The following is a 24532-nucleotide window of genomic DNA, read 5'->3' on the forward strand; positions in this document are numbered from 1 at the left end:
GTGTTATTATGGTTCCCATGGACAATAAGTTACACCCTATTTGTAGCCAAGTTGTTGACATCCTGTCCTCTTGTCTGGTCTACTATCCTGGGGTAGAGAGGTTAATCAAATTAGTAGGCTACCAAAACTGTTTCATTTCAAGCCCATACACAGGTTATCTGGAGAGTGGGATTCCTCTTTTTCCTGGTTTATGTTATCTCGGAAAGAAACACCATCAGATGGAATGGGTCAGATAAAATGAGCATGCCACTAGGTGATTTATTATTTACACCAACCTCAAAGTCAATAGGAGAAGTATCATACCTAGAAGTACTCTGGAGTATCAGGTTCAAATCTACTATTTAGTAAATCTTTCAAATTCTTTCCTTCAAGAGCTCATTTAATTTGTTGGCTGCTGAAACCCTACCAGCTCCTTCTCAGACTTTCTCCCAAGAGGGAGCCAACTAGACCCGCTGCAGTCTAATTACTGTGGTGTGTCTCATTATACTGCCATCTCCATGAGATTAAGGGTCCATTGCCAAGGCAACCGTAGATTATGAATATACAAGGCAGCTTCAGTAGGACCTTTGCTCCATTGGATCAAATTTCTCTTGTGTCCTCAGATCATTGCACTTTTGTGGTAAGAAGATGTCAAAATATTCCACAGTTCTGCTGGCTTCTTTCCTGTGTTTTATTCTTTCCCTGCAAGAGGTCTCTGGCTGGTACACATTTCTCCAAAGTGCTGATTTCACTTCTTTTATTTTTACTAATTAAATCTTCATATTTTTCTTCTTGTGCAATAGAGTCCCCCTCTGATCAGTACTTTCCATTTACCACTGGCATGCACAAAGATGACACTACAGGTCCTCTCCCCCCACTCTCCCCTACAGGGCATATGATATGAATTCTTTTTCAAGGATGAGGATGAGGCTGAATTTGTGCTAGGCTGCCATCCTGGCCCCGTCTCCCTGGTATCCACCAGCTCGCATTTGCCAGATGGCTGACTGAGCTTGGAGGGGCTACTGGGGCAAAGACAAAGACATAACCACCGAACTCAGGACCCTAGACTTAATATCACTGTGAGCTATTCTAACAGGCTGTGTGCACTAAGAGACCTGTGATTGTCAGGGCCCACCTGTGCCAAGTGTCCAAGTCCACCTAATTCAGGGCTCAGCAGGAAGCCCATGAGTAATGCCACATTCTTCAAATTCATCTTTATCAGTAAAAAAGGTGATATTTTGTTCTCTATTAAAAAACATCTTTTATGGAAAATGTCAAACATATAATCCTAGAAGAACAATATAGCATGAACCCATCACCTGGCTTCAAATACCATTAGCTTACGGCCAACCTGGTTTCATCTCTACTCTCATGCTTTCCCCTCTCCACCAATATTTGGAACCCAGACATCATTTCATCTGTAAATATTTCAATATGTGTCTCTAAAAGACAAGGATATAAAAAAAGCATAGTTTTAATATTATTATCACAGTAATTCCTTCATAATGTCAAATATCAGTAAGTTTCACATTTCCTTCAGAGTCTCAAGAAATTACTGTAAAGCTTTGTTTGAATCAGGATCAAAATATATTCTGTACAGTGTGACTGATTGATAAGTCCCTCAAGCCTCTATTAATTTGTAGTGACACTCCTCCCTTTTCAGAATTTTTAAATTTCTCTGTATTTTTATTGGTTTAGAGCTCTAAAGGAAAAAGGAATGCCATTTATTGCTTGCCCCAAACTCCCATAGGAGTTGTAATCTTACAGAACTTAAAGAACATAGAGCAGATTATTTTTTCTTGCACAGAAGACCTTGGTTGACCTGTTAAATTATGGGCTCACTAGCATGAAGTTTCAGCCTGAGAAAATGGTATGTTTTCTTTCCTTTTTAAAACTTTTTTTTTTTTTTTTTGGCCAACATTTTAATTGAGACATCCATTTGTATGCAGCCCAGTATGGGCTTTTGGTCTGGCATTTTGTTCAATCTTTCACACATTCCTATGAAGGATGGTTTGTGGTGAAGATTAAGCCGGATAATAGACCCAACAATTCTGGATGATGGATTTGAGGGTCCAAGAGGAGAAACTCCTCCAGCCATTCATTTGGTAATTCAAAAAGCTGGGATTTGAATCCACAACTGTTTCACTTCAAAACTCATACACTTTTTTGCTATGTCTTCCTTATGGGCCAAGGACAACCTGAAAGGTGATCAAACAATTAAGAATTCTTTTAAAGTCATAGCCATGATCCAGAAAATATAATTAGTTTAGACAAACTGGTGAGAAATAATGATTGAAAGAGTATTTAAAATCTGAATTAAAAAAACAACAAAAAATGAAAGTACTATAAAAACAATGTCTAGGGGCGCCTGGGTGGCTCAGTTGGTTAAGCATCTGACTCTTGATCTCAGCTCAGGTCTTGATCTCAGGGTTGTGGGTTCGAACTCCATGTTGGGCTCCATGATGGGCATGAAGCCTACTTTAAAAGCAAAGAAACAAGCAAAAAAAAAAAAAAAAAGCAATGTTTATAATGAAAACTTAAAGGATCACTCAGCATATGTGATTGTGATCAAAAGACTACTGAGCTATTCCTGTCTCAGACTCCTTGGTTGCTCAGAACTCTCAAGAGGGATGCTGCCTCAGCAAGGCAGGTGTGTCCCGTTTACTCCAGAGCAGGTGCTTTAACTCACTGCAAGGTGCCCACGTGTACTAGGCACCAAGTGAGACATGTGGAGAGTTGCCACCTGCCCACCCATACCCACTTATGTGCCACCACCATACCCTGTGTTTTCCCTAGAGAAACAATTTCCACTCTATCGAAATTTCTTGTTTATGCATTGTCTGTCTCACTGGACATGGAGATTCTTGAGGATAGGGGTCTTGCTTGATTTCCCTTTGAATGCCCAGTACCTGCCATCTGAGAATTAATGTATTTAGAAGGGAGCATGCTAACTCTTAAGAGAAGTAAGGCATTATTATTATTATTATTATTATTATTATTATTAAGTAAACTCTACCCTTAATGTGGGGCTCAAACTCTTGACCCTGAGATCAAGAGTCACATGCTCCACTGACTGAACCAGTCAGGCACACCTGGAAATAAGGCATTGAATGATAAATCCATGGAAAGGAATGGTTTTCTTCTCTGAACAGCTGGTAGACCTGGGTGTAGTAAAGCTCTCAGATTTTCTCACTTATTTTACTCCCTACTTGTCACTCTTCTCGCAGCCTGTAGAGGGCAGTGTGGTGGATAGGACAGGGCAGCCTTGTGTTGCAACAGATCTGGAATCCTGACATTGACACTTAGTAGCTATGTGACCTTGGGCATGACATTCCCTGCTTTTTGCTTTCATTGTAAAATGAAGACATTATTTAAAGCTCTGCAGGAAGGCAGTGGTGAAGCATTAGGACATGGTATGAAAAGTCTCTTTCCTTCCTTATGAGCTCAATAAATGTTTATTCTTCTTCCTCTGGGCATACAATTGACAATAAGCTCTTGCATTTTTATAGTACTTTGTGGTTTACAAAGCTCTTTCATAAACATAATTACACTTTCCAAATATCTTGTTAAATCTTGCTGGTCAACTGGTTTTAGTAAACTCTATGAAATAAGAATTTCTTTTATTTAAATTAAACTTGTAAGATCTGTCTTTTTTTTTCTTTCTTTTTTTTTAAAAGATTTTATTTATTTATTTGAGAGAGAGAGAATGAGAGAGAGCACATGAGAGAGGGGAGGGTCAGAGGGAGAAGCAGACTCCCTGCCGAGCAGGGAGCCCGATGCGGGACTCGATCCCGGCACTCCAGGATCATGACCTGAGCCGAAGGCAGTTGCTTAACCAACTGAGCCACCCAGGCTCCCAGATCTGTCTTTTCAAGACACTAAGGCAGTCGCTTAACCAACTGAGCCACCCAGGCTCCCAGATCTGTCTTTTCAAGACACTAATTTTTTTCAAGAAAGACATTAAGTTGCTGAGGATTTGTAGGAATTTTATGGCATATTCCATATTTGTAATGAAATCATCTATATTTCTGGGTCCCCAAAGGCAGGCAAGGAAGTGAAAAATGAACTACATTAAGGCTTAAATGCTTTTAAAAAAATCAGGAGCTAATGAAGTCCTGATATTACTTCAAGTTAAGGGAAAAGAAAGCATACCAATAATTAGAAAATACCATTTATGATGGCAAAACAAGTTTCAGAAAGTGACATGAATGAAGTATTTAATACTTCATTAAACCTTGTGTCTCTGACCTTGTGACTCTCTCACCTTCTACTACTTCAGAATTCCAAAATGTTCCAACACTCAATGCAGTTAAATAAGTGTGTGAAGCATATTTAAAAATAAGAACAAATCCAAGTATTTTTCATATACCTTGCATCTCTTTCTATAACATAAGAACCCAGTGTTTGCTTATTTAGCTATGTAAGATAAAGTTTCTGTATTACATGGCACCAACGGCTTTACAAAAAACATCTCTGTTGGACTTTAATAATTCATCAAAAACTTTAGTGTGGAAGGACCACAAGAGTTCCTTCTAAGCTTTTCTGTTTTGGTTTTTATTCCTTGTGGGTGTGCCCTGTGCTGGTCATTGTGCTTAAGTAATGACCGATAAAACACGCCGTTATTGTAGAAAGGGCATTTCTGGTGGACGTCAGAGGAAAGGTCCTTGTTCCCAGTCTCTGGAAACACATTCCTATTTAATGTCAGGAGAAGAACTAAATGGAGACTCTTGGTGCTGAGTCTTTAGGACAGAGGCATTATGAACTCTAGGGGAGTGGAAGGTTTGCTAATTGAGACTACTTTCTTGGAAGATCATTATCAACTTTTTAAATTATTTTATTTTTTAAAAAGATTATTTATTTGAGACAGAGAGAGAGAGAAGGAGAGAGAGAGAGAGCATGCATACAGGGAGAGGGGCAGAAGTAGGGGGACAAGCAGGCTCCCCTCTGAGCAGGGAGCCCGACGGGGGGCTCGATCCAGGACCCTGAGATCATTACCTGAGCCGAAGGCAGACGCTTAACCAACTGAGCCACCCAGGTGCCCATCAACTTTTTTTAATAAAGAAAAAGGGATTCCATCTGACAAAGCCAAAAAAACATCCAAAATTTTCCCATACTTTTCACTCTGCTCTTTCAAGGTGGCAGGAGTTTTATTTAATGCTAGCGTGCAATGCTGTTTTCAAAAAATCAGAAAATGGGCACCTTGGGCTTGGTGTTTGTAAACAGCTTTCTGTATAATTAAGTTTAACTTTTGTTTTTTCCCTAAGTCTGGGGTTGTCAACCTCAGCACTATTGACATTTGGGGCCGGACGATTCTTCACTGTGGTGAGCTGTCCCATACAGTGTAGGCTGTTTAGCAACATCCCTGGCCTCAACCCATTAGAGGTGCCCACTAGCTCCCCACTTGTTACTATTAAAGTGTGTCCAGACACTGCTACATGTCCCCTGGGGTGCAAAATTACCTCTGCTTGAGAAGCACTGCTCTGAGCAAAACGAGGGCTTGTGTGTGTGTTTGAAGGTGGAATGCTAAGGGAGAAAGAGGACAGGAAATATCACTGATTCACATTCAACAGAGATGCTCAAATCAACACCCTAAAGCAAGCCACGATCCCTGTCAATTTCCCTCCGGATCCATTTCCCTCCTTCCCTTCTCTGCCGAGCCTCTGGGAGAGGGAGCCTTCTCTTGGCATCTTCCCTTTTTCTCCCCCTGCCCCGCTGGACCTCAGTCACCAGGCCCTCCCGTCATTTCCCCACTGCAGCCTATGGCTGTGCCGGAGACCACATCAGGTTCGTCGTCCTGTTCCCCCTACCCCCGACCCCCATGCCTTGCACAATGTCTATGCAATAAGACACTCGTTGGAGCCAAGGTACAAACTACCGGTGGGTGCAGCATGATGAGGTGGATATGGAAGCAGGTTCTGGGGGCTGGGGGCTTGGGGCTGGCCCTGCCACCTTCTGGCTGTGTGATGTTAGGGCAGGTACTTAAGGTCTCAGCATTTCAGTATAAGGGGGACCATAGTACAGCTACCGCAGGACTGCGGTGAAGATGGAATGAGTTTACACACAAAGCACGGTGCCTGCAATATTGCAGGTGCTCAGGAGCTGTTATACCAGATACTACCAAATAGCTACGCAGCTCAATGTGCTGGGACGGCCGACAGTGTTTTCTAAGACTTCTCCCACAGTGATTAGCTCTCAAAGTGCAGAGATACATCAAATATTAGACTTTGCTCTTCTTTACCGATATACCCAATGAACAGGGTGAAATGGGTGTAAAATTTAGAGTCAGACAGGCCTGGGTTTGAATTCTCCTCTGCCTCTTGACCTGCTCGGTGTTGTAAAGTTTCTCAGTAACTCTGAAGCTCAGCGGGAGAATAACAGCACCTGTGGTTTTCTTTAGGATAACATCAGACAGCGTTTGTGAAAAACCTGGTGTTGCGGTTAGATAAGCAGTAAGTGTTATTTCCTACAGATCTTCTCCATTTCACGGGCCTCTGTCCAGTCCAGCCTGCATCTTCTCACCTGCAGATGACCTCACCTGGACCCCTGCCCTGTCCTCCCAGTGCAGCCACTGTCCTTTCTCCCTGCTCTTGGCACCCTGGCTTCTCTGTTCTGCACACCCCGGCCTCTGGTATCTGCTCCCCTTGGCTCCTAGAGTCAGCTTTCAACAGCCTGACTCAGCATCATGCAACTGAGTAGATAGAGATGTGTGTGCAAAAACTATGTTTTGGACTAACGTCCACAAAGGACCAGTAGCAACCACGAAAGTGAGCTGGACAAGGGCTGACAAAGACACTTCTCCAAACAGGACCGTTTCCCCCACTCCAATAATGCAGTTCTGCGGACGAGCGGGAGAGATCAGGAGAGGACGTAGGAAGGAACTCGAGTAACCACCAACTAGGTTCAAAGGAAAAATCCCCAATCTCAGTCCACATGCCAGGGATATGACAGCTCAACAGGACTGATTCATAAGGAAAAATAATGCTACAAAATGTAAGCGCCACCCAGCAGCATAACGTGATCATTGTCAGTTTGGGGGGGGGTCAGGAAGACAAAAGACTGACACAGATGTGAATGATGAAGAAATAAAGCTAATCATCACAAAATTATTTTCTTTCCCTCCCTCCCTCCCTCCCTTCCTTTTTTAGGGCAAGGGAGAGAGAATCCTAAGCAGGCTCCACACCCAGCACGGAGCCTGACATGGGGCTCCTCGATCCCACGACCCTGAGATCATGACCTGAGCCGAAATCAAGAGACGGACGCTTCACTGACTGAGCCACCCAGGCACCCCAAAACTATTTTATTTCTTTTTTTAAAGATTTTATTTATTTATTTATTAGAGAACGAGCGAGAGAGAAACAGCATGAGAGGGGGGAGGGTCAGAGGGAGAAGCAGACTCCCCGCCGAGCCGGGAGCCCGATGCGGAACTCGATCCCAGGACTCCGGGATCATAACCTGAGCCGAAGGCAGTCGCTCAACCGACTGAGCCACCCAGGCGCCCCTAAAACTATTTTATTTCTAAATCAACCTTCATTCTTGTGAAAGGCCAAGCATTTGTTTTGGAAAGACCTCAGAAGCGGAGATTTTTAGGACCTTTCTGGAGGGACTCTGGGCCTGCTCCTACTCCCCAGTCCCGAGAAGTCCAGCCTCACCCTCCCCTTGGGGCCAGCCGTGGTTCAACTCCTTTGTACTGTCGCAGGTCTGGCTGTCACGAAGTGCTATCCATCCCTCCTTTCAAGGTCCCAGTTGTTTTAATTAATGCCTTCCACCTGCTTCCAGTGCTGGGCCCCATCCCATTCCATTGCCTCACTGCTGGCTTTTTGTGCGGGCTCTGGCCTTATCTCCTGCTTCATACGACCCCCCCAACGCCGCCCCCCGCGCATTCTTTTCTCAAGCCTGGCTTCAGTCTTTGGGTTCAAAACATGCAAGGAATCAAACCCCTCAGTTAACACTGTTCCCATCACCGGTCCCTGACATCTGCCCAAAGCCAAGTACTTCTTCTCTGGAGCTCTCTCCTCCTCTGCCAGCAGGATTCAAAGCTCCCCCAGCCAGCGCCATGGGGACCCCTCTGGCCTGGGGCTTCCAGTTCTCTACCTCACGCCTGGCTCAGGATTAGACACTCAATTGGCTCTTAAGCAGCAAACATGCACGGCGTGGTTGTTGGGTCGCCAACTGATGCATTATAGTTTTGAGAATCTCAGAACTTTTTCTGAAGTACTCTGGGCTCTAAAGTTAAGGATCTGATAACGCTGGAGTAAACAGATACATTTAAGGCAATTTTCCTCACCCTCTTAAAGCTGCCAGTAATTCTTGAACCTTCCCTAATTCCACACTTGCAATTATGTGGAAAATTCCCAAATGGCATAGCTCAATTCCTAGAGAGTTGAAATACAATAGCCCTTAAATTAATTTCATCTGTAACTACTCCTCAATCATAAAAATTATGCCATTGAGCCATTATGATATGTGATTTGATCCATTATCACATCTCTATAGACAGCTTAAGAATTTAGCCAAGGCTCTTTTAATTTGTAATATCTAAAGATTACATGATTCAGCTCTTAGGGCCAGGCTAATTGCCTACAAATATATTCTTGGTATTCCAGGATAAAATTTTGCTTGTTTAGTTAAAAGATTTATTTCATCATATTTTAGAGAATTACTTTTTTCATATTACTTAAAAAAATTGTTTTGATTGCAACATCCAACCAAGCTAATATCCAAGGTAGCAAACAGGAGAGAGGTTAGGAGCTTCCCTTCTATTTCAATAAATGTGAAGTAAAATATTGGTGATGATGGAGGAGGGAGGACGTCTTTCCTTCTGCAGAAATTCAGAAGATGTACGATTGCCCAGCAGAGAGTCTGTCACAGGCTGCCAGGGGGTCTGAGTACAGGGATACCTGCTGGCGGGGGGCTCCTCTCCTGTCCTTTGTGCTCTTCTCAGTGGGGTGTCCCCTACCAGGGCTCCCTCTCCTTCTTACTGGCCATATTATCCCACATTATTATCCCTCGCTTCACTCTGCCCCTCTACATGCTTTTTCCCCTTAATCTTGGTCTCCTCATGTTAGCGTTTCCTCTGCAGGGAGGAATGGGGGAGATGAGTCAAGGACAGAATTCAAATGAGGGGGCAAACTCTGAATAACTGGACGCTTTCCTATTCTGTGGACCTAGTATGCAGGGACTCACATGGGGGGCCCCCAGCAACCCCTCGATATTCAGGGCAAGTGACAGTACAGCATCAAGTTGGCTTCTGGGGTTTGTGTTCATGTACTTTCTCCATCAAGTTTTCTTCTTCTTCTTCTTCTTTTTTAAAGATTTTTACTTATTTATTTGGGAAAGAGAGACAGAGATAGTGAGAGAGAGCACACGAGCGAAGAGGAGAGGGAAAAGTAGGCTCCCCACTGAACAGGGAGCCTGACTTGGGGCTCGATCCAAGGACTCCAGGACCATGACCTGAGTGGAAGGCAGACGCTTAAACGGACTGAGCCACCCAGGCGCCCCTCCATCAAGTGTTATTCTTAATTTAGACAGTTTTTCGCATGCAGTAAATCTTTCTTTAAACTGTTGCTAAAGCCACATGGGTTCAGGGCCACGGCAGGAGGTTCATACGGGAAGTGGCGAAGATGTGGGGCTTTGGAACCAGTGGGGTGCAACATTTACGCCAAAGGCATTCAGATTCTAAACCATCCAAAGGCCTTGGCCATCCAAACAGAAGGGCACTGCCCCCCAGCTCCTTACTCACGGAATCCCCGGACAGAAAAGCCTCTCTTAATCAGGTCTTAGTGGTACAGAGAGTACTAGATTTTTAAATCTCAGCATATCTGAAATGGGATTGTGTCTTTTGATCCATGGTGCATGGTAGTTAAGTGATGCAAATAATGGTGTGTCTCACAGGGAGTGGTGGTGAGGTGCAACCCAGTCCCCAGGATCCCAGAGCCCCTAGATGTGGCTTTGCTAACAGGACAGAGGAGGAGGAACCCTCGGTGTGGTGCAGGCAGTCAGCAGGGGCCCTGGAGGAGAGGGCTGGGAGGGTGGGCATGAACCTGACACCCGAGAGCCTGGGCAGCTCCAGCTCACCTCCCAGCGCATAGTGGGAGGTGACTCTGGGTGACTCGGCAGGCAGCATCACCCCAATTTCACCCTCTGTATCCACACAGTGTTGTAAACCAAGGCGGAAGCAAGTAGCAACTTACAGAGATTATCTTCCCACGGATGATCCCAGAAAGGGAATTTTCAGGCTTTAGGAAAGCTCAGTTTTTCACCAAACCTCCAAATCCAATCCCCTTTCAAATACCACTTTTTATGTTAACAAAATGTCCTTGCTTTCTCCTCCTGCCCGAAGTTAACTTTCAGGGTAGCAGCAAAATAAGTTCTATTTTTTTTCGAGTTCCAGAATACATAGACACTTTCTTAAAAATTGGACAGGGTTTTAAAGATTAAAGCAGTGACTGGGACAAGTCAGCTCTAAAATTGAAAAAAAAGAAAAAACAAAACCAAACCTTATTCAATTGTGTAGATATCAGTGATGTTATCCATATGGCAGAGAATCTGGCTTAAGTCTTGATGCGTGGTGCCGTGTAAGTGAGGACTGCCCTCTGCCCTCGCCACCCCCAGATCATGGATGAAACAGTACAGGATAAAACTGCTGCAGTCTCTGGGGCGATCCCCATCTGAGGTGGTTGACCTTGGGTGCTCAGGGCTGACCCTTTTAGGGTCCTCCTCCCATCGCTTGGCAGCCCTAATCTCATCCCGAGCACTGCTACTATGCTTCCTTCCCATTTCAAGAGGGCTCCCTATCTTAGCTGTCTCAAACTTCCTCTACCGGTTTTTTTAAGTCCTCTTTATTTTTTTATATTTATTTATTTTAGAGAGAGTGCATGCTTGCACAAGTTGGGGAGGGGAAGGACAGAGGGAGAGGGAGAGAATCTTAAGCAGACTGCTCTGAGTGCTGAGCCTGACACGGGGGGTGGGGGAGCTCCATCTCATGACCCTGAGATCATGACCTGAGCCAAATCAAGAGTCAGATGTGTAACTGACTGAGCCACCCAGGCACCCTCCTCTACCAGTTTTAATAGGCTTTTTTTTTTCAACGTATTTTTTTTTATTATGTTAATCACCATACAGTACATCATTAGTTTTTGATGTAGTGTTCCATGATTCATTGTTTGTGTATAACACCCAGTGCTCCATGCAGTACGTGCCCTCTTTAATACCCATCACCAGGCTAACCCATCCTCCCACCCCCCTCCCCTCTAGAACCCTCGGTTTGTTTCTCAGAGTCCATAGTCTCTCATGGTTCGTCTCCCCCTCCGACTACTGGGATCTAGGTAATGGTTGATGTCCAAAATATCAAAGAATATTCACGGCCAAGCGCTAACCAATCAGAAGAGATGTTAGCCACACATGAGAACAAGGTCCTGGAGGCATTAGCCTTGTTCACACACTCTTTAATTGGCTCATTGTGGGAAGGTCCAGGGGATCTTGGAAGTGGGGTCTACGTGGCCAGGGAGGCATTTAGGGAATGCAGTACAGAAGTATTTAAGTATTTTATTTTATTTTATTAAAGATTTTATTTATTTATTTGAGAGAGAAAGAGCACAAGCAGGTGGAGAGGCAGAGCGAGAGGAACAAGCAGACTCCCTGCCTAGCGGGGAGCCCGATGCAGTCCTGGAATCCAGGATCCTGGGATCATGACCTGAGCCAAAGGCAAATGCTCAACCGACTGAGCCACCCATGCACCCCTAAATATTTTAATAATGATACAGCTGTAATTGTACCTGCAGCTAATGTCAGTTACAACCAATAGGTAGTGGCTGCCTCAAGTACAGTGTTGAGAAGGATTCTGAAGTCCTATCCAGCCTCAGTGTGGCAGAAAAAGACACGATCAAGTAGTCATTTCTTGCAAGGGTGGTGGATGGGAACGAGACATTTGTGCACACATGGTGGATGCAGACTATGTGGGTAGTGGATGGCCAGCAAAGGCATGTGTGCCAGATATTTGCAACCCTAGTTAACAGGCTATCATAAAAGAGAATTCTGTTAGCGTCATAGAAGAGGATTCACCATTAGAACAGCAAGCTTGGACACCTCAGTGGATTAAATAGTGTCCTCTAAAAATTACTGTCTACCTGGAACCACAGAATGTGACCTTATCTGGAAATAGGGTCTTTATAGATGTAATTAGTTAAACATCGAGATCAGCTCACACGGGATTGCGGTTGGCCTAAGTCCAGTGAGAATGTCCTTGTAAGAAACAAAAAAGGACACATAGAGACAGGGAGGTGGCCATATGAAGATGGCAGCAGATTGGAGTGACGCTATAAGCCAAGGGACGCCAAGGGCCACCAGAATCGGCAGAGGCATGGAAGGATTCTCCTTTAGAGCTTTGGGGGGAGCATGGCCCTACTGACCCCTAGATTTCAGACCTCAGGCCCTCCAGAGCTGTGAAAGAATAAGTATCTGTTGTTTTAAGCCACTAAGTTTGAGCAGCTTAATTGGGGCAGCCCTAGGAAGCTAAATAGGCACAAATAAATATATTGCTAATGGTGGGATTTAGATTAGAGGTGATATTTATTTTGAGGGAATCCTATAACCTGTAGCCACCCCATCATAGCCACCTATGATGATGGCGGTATTGATTTCTGAGGTATTTCATGCTAGGATCCAGGCAGACTGCGATATTGAAGTACTCCTCCAAAGAAAAAAACCAGGGGCCCCCTGCCTCTCATTCCCCTTCCCCATCTCGAGGCACACACTGGAGCGCCGTGGCCAGCATTTTCAGGAGGTGAGGAGGAAACAGATCTCCTTCTGCCAAGACCATAAGGACAGATGTGCCCAAGAGGAGGCTGACCTTCTGTTCACCTTGAAAATCTATCAGGACACCAGTGTCGCCAATGGATGACTTAAAACCATCTTGTACCTGGAGCGCCTGGATGGCTCAGTAGGTTAAGCGTCTGGCTCTTGGTTTTGGTTCAGGTCATAATCTCAGGGTTGTGAGATCAAGCCCCATGTTTCCCACTCAGTGGGTTTCCCACTCAGTGGGGAGTCTGCCTCCCCTCCCCCCTCCCTCTGCCCCTCCCCCTGCTTGTGCACTCTCTCTCTCTCTCTTTCTGTCTAAAATAAATAAATAAATCTTAAAACCACTCATACCTGTGATCACCAAAAAAATGCTTGGGACAATGACTATAATTAAAATGCATACCTGTAACGTTAAACTCTCTGGCCAGTTGAATATCTGCAAATTGAAAATCTGTCCAAAGTGAACTCGGAAGTCTGCCCCAAGTGGTCGACTGTCGGTCCTGGACACTTCCTTGTCGTTGAAGATCACCTTTAGATATATGGAGCGCCTCTTGACATCCTCCCTTCGCAAGACCTCTGCCCTGCAAAGTGAGACCGATCACAGATGAGGTGAGTAGTTTACTAGGGAAAACTGGAGAGTCTGACAAATGGACACTGAACAGAACAAGATACACTGGGGACGCCTTTGCCGATCATCGGAGCTCTTGTCACACCAAAACAGCCACGGGTCTCGAGGAGCTTCATATAATAAACTGTGATACAGACTAAGAAAGAGGCACTCAGAAGTCCACCAGGGACCAAAGAACTGCAGTCCAAGCATCATTCACTATATTACGGTGTCCTTAAATGTTTTCAAAGAAGCCTTATGTTTGCACCCCAAAGTTTGAAGTAAACGGAAACATAGTCCTGTAAGTACAGTGAATCCAATCCATAAGGGACAGTAGTGATGGATATTTGGGTGGGATGTTTTATCCTAAAAATGTAGTAGTATATTGTAACAAGTCAAATCCACTTCTCCAAGATTCGAGTTTTTTTTTTTTTTTAACACTTTCCAATGGTGAGCACTCCCTGGGTTGAGGGGATTAAGAGCAGTTTCTTTTTTTTTAAAAGGCCACTTGGATTCCAAAAAAAGATATCCTGGCAAGCGTATCATTCTTAGAGCAAGGAAGTTAAAAAAAAGGTGAAACCCCCAAGAGTAGTCTTTAATTTTATTGTGTATATTTTCAGAAATACTTACCCAGAGTGCCAGTTGTTGGCTAAGTCAATAGCAATTCAAGCTCGGTAAGAACAGGGAACGTTTAGAAAAATGAAATAAAATCCAAAGCACACTCAGGGTTTTTTGGGTGGTGACGTCTTTTTTTTTTTAAAATTGCAGTGAGACAGGGGTGCCTGGGTGGCCCAGTGGGTTGTGTCTGCCTTCAGCTCAGGTCATGATCCCAGCGTCCTGGGATCAAGCCCCACGTTGGGCTGCCAGCTCAGGGGGTAATCTGCTTGTCCCTCTGACCCTCCCCCTGCTCGTGCTCCCTCTCTCTCTCAAGTAAATAAATAAAAAATAATCTTTAAAAAAATTTAAAAAATGAATTTCAGTGAGACATACACATCATAATACCATTTTAACTATTTTTAAGTGGACAGTTCAGTGGCATTAAATACATTCACAATGTTGTGCATCTATTCCACTATCCTTCTCCAGAATGTTTTCAGAATCCCAAATAGAAATTTTGTAACCATTAAATTGGGTGGTAGTTTTAACTCTACATCTCGGTAATTTAGGCACATCCCAGGTATAGAATCGCTCCAATGACTTCAATTTGTTTTTTTCTATAAAGGAGTTTAACACCAAATTTCAAGAAGTATTCAAGACACCTAAAGACTCGACTCAGAGTTGTTTTATGGTTTCTTCCCAGTAGCATCCTGCTACAAACAGACCTAAGACGCCCCCTTCTTTTGCATGGTCCCCCTTATATAATGGTCTGATGAGAAGGGTTGATCATGATCACTGGTTTGGGGTAACTTAGGTTATAGTCCCAAATCCCAGTGAAAACCAAGAAATTTAAGACTGAGGTATATATTCTCAGTCAAAACAAGACTCATGACAAAAGACTGCCAAATCCAGCCCAAATTTTCCCTTTAAAAAAACATGTAATCAAAAAAAAAGTGTAATCACATATTTTGGATTTTTTTTTTTAAGATTTTATTTATTTATTTGACAGAGAGAGACACAGTGAGAGAGGGAACACAAGCAGGGGGGAGTGGGAGAGGGAGAAGCAGGCTTCCTGTGGAGCAGGGAGCCCGACCCGGGGCTCGATCCCAGGACCCTGGGATCATGACCCGAGCCGAAGGCAGACGCTTAACGACTGAGCCACCCGGGCGCCCGGATTTTTTTTTTTTATATGGCATGCTATTTGTGTCTTAAAAATAGCTAATTCAGTGCTGGGGAATAGTTTATTTATGTGTAATATCTGAATGCTGTGAGGTTGGGAGAACACAAGAAAAAAGCTAGAGTTAAGAAATACATTATTGGTACACTAACATAAGTTTGAAACTGAGGGGCGCCTGGGTGGCTCAGTTGGTTAAGCGACTGCCTTCAGCTCAGGTCATGATCCTGGAGTCCCGGGATTGAGTCCCGCATCGGGCTCCCTGCTCAGCAGGGAGTCTGCTTCTCCCTCTGACCCTCCCCCCTTTCATGCTCTCTCTCTCTCATTCTCTCTCTCAAATAAATAAATAAAATCTTTAAAAAAAAAAAAAAAAAAAAGTTTGAAACTGAAGAGGTTGTAGGAAGTTTTATATGGACATTCTAATGAATCCCCACATCCTAATTATTTCTGAGGGTGACTGAATTTATTATATGTATAGATGTATGTATATAAGGTGAAGCTTCTGACTGTTTCTCTCTTAAGCATCACATGAATGACTAGAAATTTTTTGAGAGAGAGAGAAAAAAAGAGAGAGAGAGAGCACACGTGGGGTGGGAGGGGCGGAGGGAGAGGGAGAGAGAATCTTACGTAGGCTCCACGCCCAGCACGGAGGCTAACATGGGGCTCGATCTCATAACACTGAGATCATGACCTGAGCCTAAATCAAGAGTCAGACACTTAACCAACCGAGCCACCCAGGAGCCCCTCGAAGAGTATTTCTATCAAATCTGGAGAATATGCTTCAGATGGCTACTGGGGGTATCCACAGTTCTTCTGGGAGGCTCTCTGGGGGCCTTCAAAGAGAGAATCTAGCCCCCCTGGGGCAGCTGAACACAAGGGCCAAGGACAGACCTGCACGTCCGCGCTGGGGAGCAGAGAATGTGCTACCAGTGGAGAGAAGATACCCTGATGTTACAGACAAAGGCTCTAAATCAAAAGCCATGCAGGTACCATTTGCTACAGGCAGCTTCCCTCAGCGTGCTCCTGAGTGGCCCCCGGGGATGCCTGAGGTAGGGGAACCATTTGAAATCACCAAAATACGGACAAACATCTACACGTTCATGTACTTCCACCTGAGACCGATCTACAGAGCTCATGATTCTCCTGATCACACTGTGCCGGGCAGGGGGCGTCTGCTCACCTGGGACACTGCTCGTTGGGAGTGACGCTCCCCGCCAGGCTCAGCTCCGGCACCAGCGTGGGCTCTCCAGGCCTTCTCCTGCTCCGGGCTGCCCTCTCCCTCACCTGTTGTTCTACCAGCACCCGATCGGTGGGCTCTGGGGGGACCGGTTTCACAGGCTCCTCCCCGGGATACGGCTCCTCCATCTCCTCGTCGGGATGTTCTTCGACAGCTTGCTTCTTTTTCTTCTTCTTGGCCCTCTGTTGGGTAAAAGGCAATCTTATGTCAAACAGAAATTTTGCAATTTTGCTTACAACCATAGTCTTCAGAGCCAGATGGACCCAGATGCCGACCCAGCTCCGCCTCAAGCAGCTGTGTGCGCTCGGGCAGCCGCTTGATCTCTCTGTGCCTTGTTTTCTCATCTGCAAAATGGGGACAATCACAGGAAGCTGTTCCCAGGGTTGTTGACCTGAGGTAATGCCTGGGACCTAGAAAGAGCTTAAAAATGTTAGCCATTCCGGTGAACATTAATATGGGCTCTAAAGGCCAAGGACACATCTTGAAAGTAAAGTAAGGCTTGTGGGCACAGCTATTGCAGGTTACCTGATCTGTTACTTATTGTGCTTGGATTCAATGTTGCAGGGTTATGGGTACAAAGTTATATCATTTTCCCAGGGAAGCCCAGAAGCATCAATGCCCTACCTTCAATGGGAGACAGAGTGGAGCCAGCAGGGGCCCCAGTCGGCCTGTCCAGTTTCCCTCCTCCTGTCCCCAAGGTCAGCCCTGCTCAAGGCCGAGGGACTTGACAAACCTGGGCTTTCTTCCAGGCTTTCCATTGCTGGTATGAGGCTCTATACCCTTCCATCTTCCGTTCATACTCTTCCATGAGCTCTTCCAACAACTCACTTATCTCAGCTTGAATTTCTGCCTCATATGCTTCTTCGTCTGTTTTCTGGTCAACTTTTTCCCTTTAAAATAATTTACAGTACCTTGGTTATCTCTTGAAATTAAGTAACAGAGTAATAATAACAGCAAACACCTACCTGTATGGGGCTTGCTATGTGACAGGGCCTCATCTGAAAGCTTTGTAACTGTTAGCTCTCAACCCTGGGAGGCCGAGATACTACGAGCATCTGCATTTCACAGGCAAGGAGACTGGGGCACAGAGAGATGATGTAACTTGCCCAAGAACACAGAGTTGGTGAGTGGAGGGAGCTGGAATATGAGCTACAGATTGCTACTTACGGTTAAGTAACGATGCCCCCCTGAGCTAAGTGATCCAGAGCACACAGACCCAGTGCCTGTAGATTCTCAACCAGCAGGGGTAGAGTGTCATCGTAGTTATTCGTGCTGCAAGTCTCTGAGGAACCACTTCATTATGTTGCTTCTGAGCCCCCGAAACTACTAGTCTGACTTTGGATTGGCAATTTGAGTTTTTCTTTGATGATTCTGCTGATACTTTATCAGGAGCTCTGCCCAGCCCAAAGCCGTGTTTCCCACAGTGTGCTCGGTAGGACATTAGTGCTGGGAGATCTCCTGCCCCAAAAGGTGCTGTGGCCCAATCCACCCGAGATTAGACAAATGTGGTATGTGAATCAGTGTGTGATTCTTCTGGAAGGGGGTGGCAGGCATGCCACACCCAACTCCTCCTCCCCAGCACTTTGGGATCGTTGCAGCTCATTGCCCGGGCTTCCATGATCAATGCCGTCTGGCCTGCAGGTTCTACTCCTAAAGTTCTTGTTCCTTTTAAGGTTGACACAGATTTGCTGACGTTCATATGGGCCCTGGTGGTTTAGCAATTAGCAGTTCCCTAAGGCACAGACTCAGCGCTCCAGGATACTACGAAGACATCACTTTGGAAACACAGTGGCACTGGAAATTTATAGGCATCGGAGAAATCCGGCTCATAAATTATGCTCCATCTCTGACATATAGAGACCCATTCACTTTGCTCCCTGTTATTCAGAGGCATCCATAAACTAGTGGAAATTTGATGACTTTTGCAGGGAAAAATTTATGCTGTATCATAAGGTGGCTAGGTGAATCAAGAGTGTGAAGGGCACTCCAAAAGAATTTAGGAGGCAGCTACTTATGGGAGGAAGGGGTGTTAAGTATCATGAAAAGTTTCACCTAGAGGTGACCTTAAGGGCAAATTTCCTAAAAGTTTAGTTTCCCTAAACTGAAGGAAGGAAAGAGAAAACAGGTAAATATTTATGTTCTGCTTCTGGGTGGGAGCGGTAGCCTGGGAGATGGAATTCAGAAGCAGGAACCCTGGAATTTCTGGGAGACACCCACAGTTTCTGTGGGACAGACAGAATTTGTTTTTCATCAGCTAATATTAACTAAGCAGATCCTGAGTGGCAGGTGCTCTGTTTGGGACCAGAGATCCAATGGTGACCAGGTCCCTGCCCTCATAAAGCATGATCTTGTGTTTGTCCTGGGAACGGTAGGATGTTTTCCGAGTCTTATGAAAATTACAGCCCTAAAAGAAAATCACAATCTGCAGCTATCTTTGGCTGAAACATGGCTGTCTTCAGAGCAAAGTATCTGATAATTGCCCACATTTATTACTTTTCATGTCGATGTATAGCACAACACTTACTCTGAGGAAACAATCAGGAAGGGATGAAAACCAGCAGCACAGATGCTCTTTAATTAATATACAGAATATACTTTTGTTGTGATAACTGTCCTCCTAGTCATGTATCAGAGTCTAGTGAATTAGGTAGCAAGCATACTTTCTCCACACCGTACAAAGATCGATTCCAAATGGACTAAAGATGAATGTGGAAGATAAAAGAATAAGGATTATAGAGACAATAGAGTAGAATATCTACTAGACTCAGGGGAAAGATTTTTAAAGCAGCATACAGAAAGCACCGATCGTAAAAGAAAAGATGAACATATTTTATCTGTTTAAAATTAAGAATTTCTGTGGCCAACAGACACATGAAAAAGTGCTCAATATCACTCGGCATCTGGGAAATCCAAATCAAAACCTCAATGAGATACCACCTCATACCAGTCAGAATGGCTAAAATTAACAAGTCAGGAAACGACAGATATTGGCGGGGATGCGGAGAAAGGGGAACCCTCCTACACTGTTGGTGGGAATGCAAGCTGGTGCAGCCACTCTGGAAAACAGTATGGAGGTTCCTCAAAAAGTTGAAAATAGAGCTACCATATGATCCAGCAATTGCACTACTGGGTATTTACCCCAAAGATACAAAAGTAGGGATCCGAAGGGGTACATGCACCCCGATGTTTATAGCAGCAATGTCCACAATAGCCAAATTGTGGAAAGAGCCAAGATGTCCATCGACAGATGAATGGATAAAGAAGATGTGGTGTATATATACAATGGAATATTATGCAGCCATCAAAAGGAATGAGATCTTGCCATTTGCAACGATGTGGATGGAACTAGAGGGTATTATGCTGAGTGAAATAAGTCGAACAGAGAAAGACATGTATCATATGACCTCACTGATATGAGGAATTCTTAATCTCAGGAAACAAACTGAGGGTTGCTGGAGTGGGGGGTGGGGTGGGAAGGATGGGGTGACTGGGTGATAGACACTGGGGAGGGTATGTGCTCTGGTAAGCGCTGTGAATTGTGCAAGACTGTTGAATCTCAGATCTGTACCTCTGAAACAAATAATGCAATATATGTTAAGGAAAAAAAAAAAAGAAGAAGAAGAAGGTAGCGGGAGGGGAAGAATGAAGCGGGGGAAGTCGGAGGGGTAGACGAACCATGAGAGACGATGGACTCTGAAAAACAAACTGAGGGTTCTAGAGGGGAGGGGGGTGGGAGGATGGGTTAGCCTGGTGGTGGGTATTGAGGAGGGCACATTCTGCATGGAGCACTGGGTGTTATGCACAAACAATGAATCATGGAACACTTCATCTAAAACTCATGATGTAATGTATGGGGATTAACATAAGAATAAAAAAAATAAAAAAAAAGAAAGTGACAAAAAAAAAATTAAGAATTTCTGTCATCAAAAAGCAGCAAAAGGGAGTAAAGAGGCAACTAGAGAGTGCATCAACAAAGGCCCCCTGTCCAGGATCTACACCAAATTCCTACCAGTTATGAAAAAGAAACAAAGACAAACAGTCCAGTTCAAAAATCAACACAAGCCTTGAACAGACAGAGGAAATCAAAATGGCCAATTCATGAATGGGAAATATAAGGCCAAGGAAAGTGTAACATCTGACAATAGCAGGTGACATGGAGGGTTTGGGTGATAGGGATCTACGGGGGCACTGGTTAAAGTATAAATCAGCACAACCACTCTGGAAAAGTGTTTGGATTCGGCATGTGAGTATCAAAGAAGCCCATCCCCTAAGACTCAACAATTTCACTTCCAGGTATATTTTGGGAAAGCTTAGGAGCATGTAGCTTAAAAGACATGTATAAGGATCCCTAGAGAAGTGCTGTCTGTAAGCTGAAAAACAGAATCAACTCAAATGTCTGTCAACAGTGAAATGGGCAAATTTGTTATATTCATATAATGAAGTATTATAAACAAAGTAAATAACTTCAGCTAGCCATGTGCTATTAAGTAAATGAATCTCACATGGTAGTGAAGAATACACTAAAGAGTACAGACAACCTACTTTCATTTGTGGATACATCAAATACAGGTAATATTAAACCACATTTTCTTAGGAATTACACATAGATGGCAAACCTGTAAGGAGAAACAAGGAAATGCTGATCATAAAAATCTGGAAAATGGTTACTCCTGGGATGGAGGAGGCAGTAGTTGGGGTTAGGAACATGGGGGCTGCCCAGATACTGGTAATGTCCTATTTCTTAACCTGGGGAGTGGTTACATCATCATTTATTCATTTTCTTAGTTGTTATTATTACTTGTTAATTATTTATTCATAATTATTTTTTAAGCCATATCTATGTTTTATGCATTTTCTCTTTGCATGATATAGCCCCGTAAAACAACTATTGAAAAAAAGCTTACTTTCTCAAAACAAGTTTCAAGGGTGTATTCGTAAACCTCTGAAATTCTCGAAGGGATTTCATCTCCTTCCAAACTTTTATGATCGTTTTAAGCAACGTTCGATCTTTTTCTTGTTCAGCATCGCGCAATTTTCTTGTTTGCCTAGAAGGTAGAATATGTTATTGTTATTATTATTATATATTAAAAAGTTATTTAGATGGGTTTGCAATTAAAAAAAGAAACTAATAATGCTATAGTGATTGTATATTTAATTTGATACCTACGAAACTTTTTTTTTTAAAGATTTTATTTATTTATTTGACAGAGAGAGAGATAGCGAGGGCAGGAACACAAGGAGGGGGAGTGGGAGAGGGAGAAGCAGGCTTCCCGCCGAGCAGGGAGCCCGATGTGGGACTCGATCCCAGGACCCTGGGATCATGACCTGAGCCGAAGTCAGACGCTTAACCGACTGAGCCACCCAGGCGCCCCAAGAAACACCCTTCTTGCAAAGCAGTAAGGCGTGTGGCTAAGGGCACAGATGTTGCAGTCAGATTCTACAGTCCTGGTTCTATCAGTTGCTAGCTGGCCTGGGGCTAACAACTTAACTTCTCCATGCCTCATCTGTAAACTTCCTACTAGAACAGTGCCTGACATCTGGTAAGTGGTCCACCAGTGCTAGCTGTCAGTATCAAGTGGTCTGTTCTCTTATGCCTTTAGCTGCCTCCCCTGCCTCCTTTTGAAAAACTGCAATGTAAAATTATTTTACTGAGTTGTGTGACACCTTAAGGCTTTCTGATATATTTTCTATTTCCTTTTTTAGTACCTGAGAAAACAGTTTCTCAGAAATGCTAAAAAAGAACTCTTAGCAAGAAAAATTTGACATCTGAGCTAAAGAAGAAAAGGAAAAGGCAGTTTTGCTCAGGGAGTCAGGTAACCTGGTGCAGATGGGGTTCCAGAGAGTGGAAGGGGGGCTTCACCCCAGAGGGGAAACCCTGGGAGCCACTGGCCTCCGGATGATCCTTCCAACCACAGGACTAGACTCGGATCTCAGGAGAAAAGGCAGGTTAACAAAGAAAACAAAAAGAAAAAGCTTGTGAGGAACTTTGCATCCTGGGAATCTGGGCAGAGGAGAATAAGTAGACAAAGGACGGTGGGAAGGATGGGGGCAGGAGAGGGAAGAAATAGGTCACACCAGGCCACTCTGGTGACACTCCCTCTCGCCGTCAAGAGGCCAGGTAGCAGGAGGGGCTTAGCAAGGCAGAGGTGCCCGGGCCTGTGGCAAGATCAGCCTCCAAGGAAAGGTGGGTGGGTGAGTGAGGTTCCCGTGAAGGGGAGGCAAGGGGCTAGAGCAGCAAGAATGCTAGTGTTTTCCACAAGTTTGGCTGTGAAGGAAAATACAGAGAGAAAGTGGTAGCCAGATGGGGATCTAGAGTCATAGTCTTAGTTGTTCAAGTTTGAGTAGGGCTGAGGGTAAAGAACCAGTAGAGAGAGTTAAATACAGTGCTCCCCTATCTTGCATGAAGACCCATGCTTCCTTCCTTATATAGCCGGTTCCAGTTCAGGGGACAAGCGATGCGGTCAGGACGCCATTTACAGAAAATAAGATGGAGAATGACTGACGTGCTGGGGGCTGAGGTGAGCGGCACCCTGCCACGGACTCCGCGGATGCCCGGCGGGGGGCTCCCAGGGACTCTGGTCAGCAGCAGCCTGGGGCCCACATGAGGGGACAGCCGGGAGCAGGCCATCTGCTTAGATTTGTTTTAACAATAGTGAAATATCAGGAAAAGGCTAAAACCCACTCTCTTACTGGGCCAGAAATGCTGGATCACAGAGGTGTTCATTTCCAGGGGCAGTGGAAAGACCGCCCTGGGTCTGCCGTCTGTGGGGCAACCCCCCCCCCACCGCCCCCCGCCGGCATGGTCTGTCCATCTCTCACACATTTCTGCCAGTTTTCAAATACTGATGATAAATACGAGTCCCTATAAAACCATTACTGTATTCAGGACAGCTTTTTGTCACTTTTCTTACCCAATGTATGCTGAAGCAAAAATTATTTGCACAAGGAGGCTGCACTGTGGGCTTTTTTTTTTAAAGCATAAATAAGAATTTTCCTTTTAAAACATACTCTTCATACTTTTACAGTGACAGTATCTCAACATCACTAATTTCCACTTTGCTGGAGGAATTTCCAACTCAAGGCTAGATTGTAAAAAGAAAAATATACATTTAAAGTCCTTGATTTTTTGGGCTCCTGGGTGGCTCAGTTGGTTGAGCGACTGCCTTCGGCTCAGGTCATGATCCTGGAGTCCTGGGATCGAGTCCCACATCGGGCTCCCTGCTCAGCGGGGAGTCTGCTTCACCCTCTGACTGTCTCCCCTCTCATGCTCTCTCAAATAAATAAATAAAATCTTTAAAGTCCTTGATTTATAAATTCCTGTTCTAAGAATTCATTCTGTGGAAATACTCATGCACACAGGAATGTCAATTAGAGTGCAGTTTCTATAATAAAAAATAGGAATAATACAAATGTCTATCAACAGGGAACATAACATCTCTATAATGTCAGCCTTTAAATAATGATACAAGGGTGCCTGGCTGGTGCAGCTGGCTAAGCATCCGACTCTTAGTGTCGGCTCAGGTCGTGATCTCAGGGTCTTGGGATCGGGTCTGGGTTTGGCTTTGCGCTCAGAGGGGAGTCTGCTTGCGCTTCTCTCTCCCTTTGCCCCTCCCCATGCTCGTGGGCGCTTGCCTGTGCACACGTTCACTCTCTAAAATAAATAAATCTTTAAAAATAAGTAATGGTGCAGAACTAGATGTAGTATAAAAGGAAAAGGTCTGAGATGTATTTTACATAGAAAAGCCAGTTGTGAGATGGTAAATGCAACATGATTCCTTAAAAAAATAAAATATATAGGGGTGCCTGGGTGGCTCAGTCGTTAAGCGTCTGCCTTCGGCTCACGTCATGATCCCAGGGTCCTGGGATCGAGCCCCGCGTCGGGCTCCCTGCTCTGCGGGAAGCCTGTTTCTCCCTTTCCCACTTTCCCCGCTTGTGTTCCCGCTCTCGCTAACTCTCTGTCAAATAAATAAATAAATAAAACCTTTAAAAAAAGAAAAAATATATATATATACACACGAACGCATCTGTGTATGGATGCGTGAGTATATGCACACATAGGTGAATATACACGTGGAAGAACTAGCAAAAATCTGTTCCTGTGATTTCTCCCGAGGGATGGGACTCCAGAAGAAACCTTCTATGT

The 24532-nt window shown here is 44.5% G+C and overlaps 1 protein-coding gene across 1 annotated transcript in view; it reads right to left on the minus strand.

Annotated features, from left to right (window-relative positions):
• CC2D2A (coiled-coil and C2 domain containing 2A) overlaps positions 1–24532 on the minus strand; it is a 132059-nt gene that overhangs the window by 52799 nt on the left and 54728 nt on the right. Inside the window, exons 13-16 of the mRNA XM_044912779.1 lie at positions 21294–21434; positions 17123–17279; positions 16333–16571; positions 13178–13355 (exon numbers count right to left, since the gene is read on the minus strand). Coding sequence (XP_044768714.1) covers positions 13178–13355; positions 16333–16571; positions 17123–17279; positions 21294–21434 — 715 coding nt within the window. The remainder of the gene's footprint in view (positions 1–13177; positions 13356–16332; positions 16572–17122; positions 17280–21293; positions 21435–24532) is intronic.

This window comes from Neomonachus schauinslandi, chromosome 2 (assembly GCF_002201575.2).
Source record: "Neomonachus schauinslandi chromosome 2, ASM220157v2, whole genome shotgun sequence".
In the NCBI taxonomy this organism is placed as follows: domain Eukaryota; kingdom Metazoa; phylum Chordata; class Mammalia; order Carnivora; family Phocidae; genus Neomonachus; species Neomonachus schauinslandi.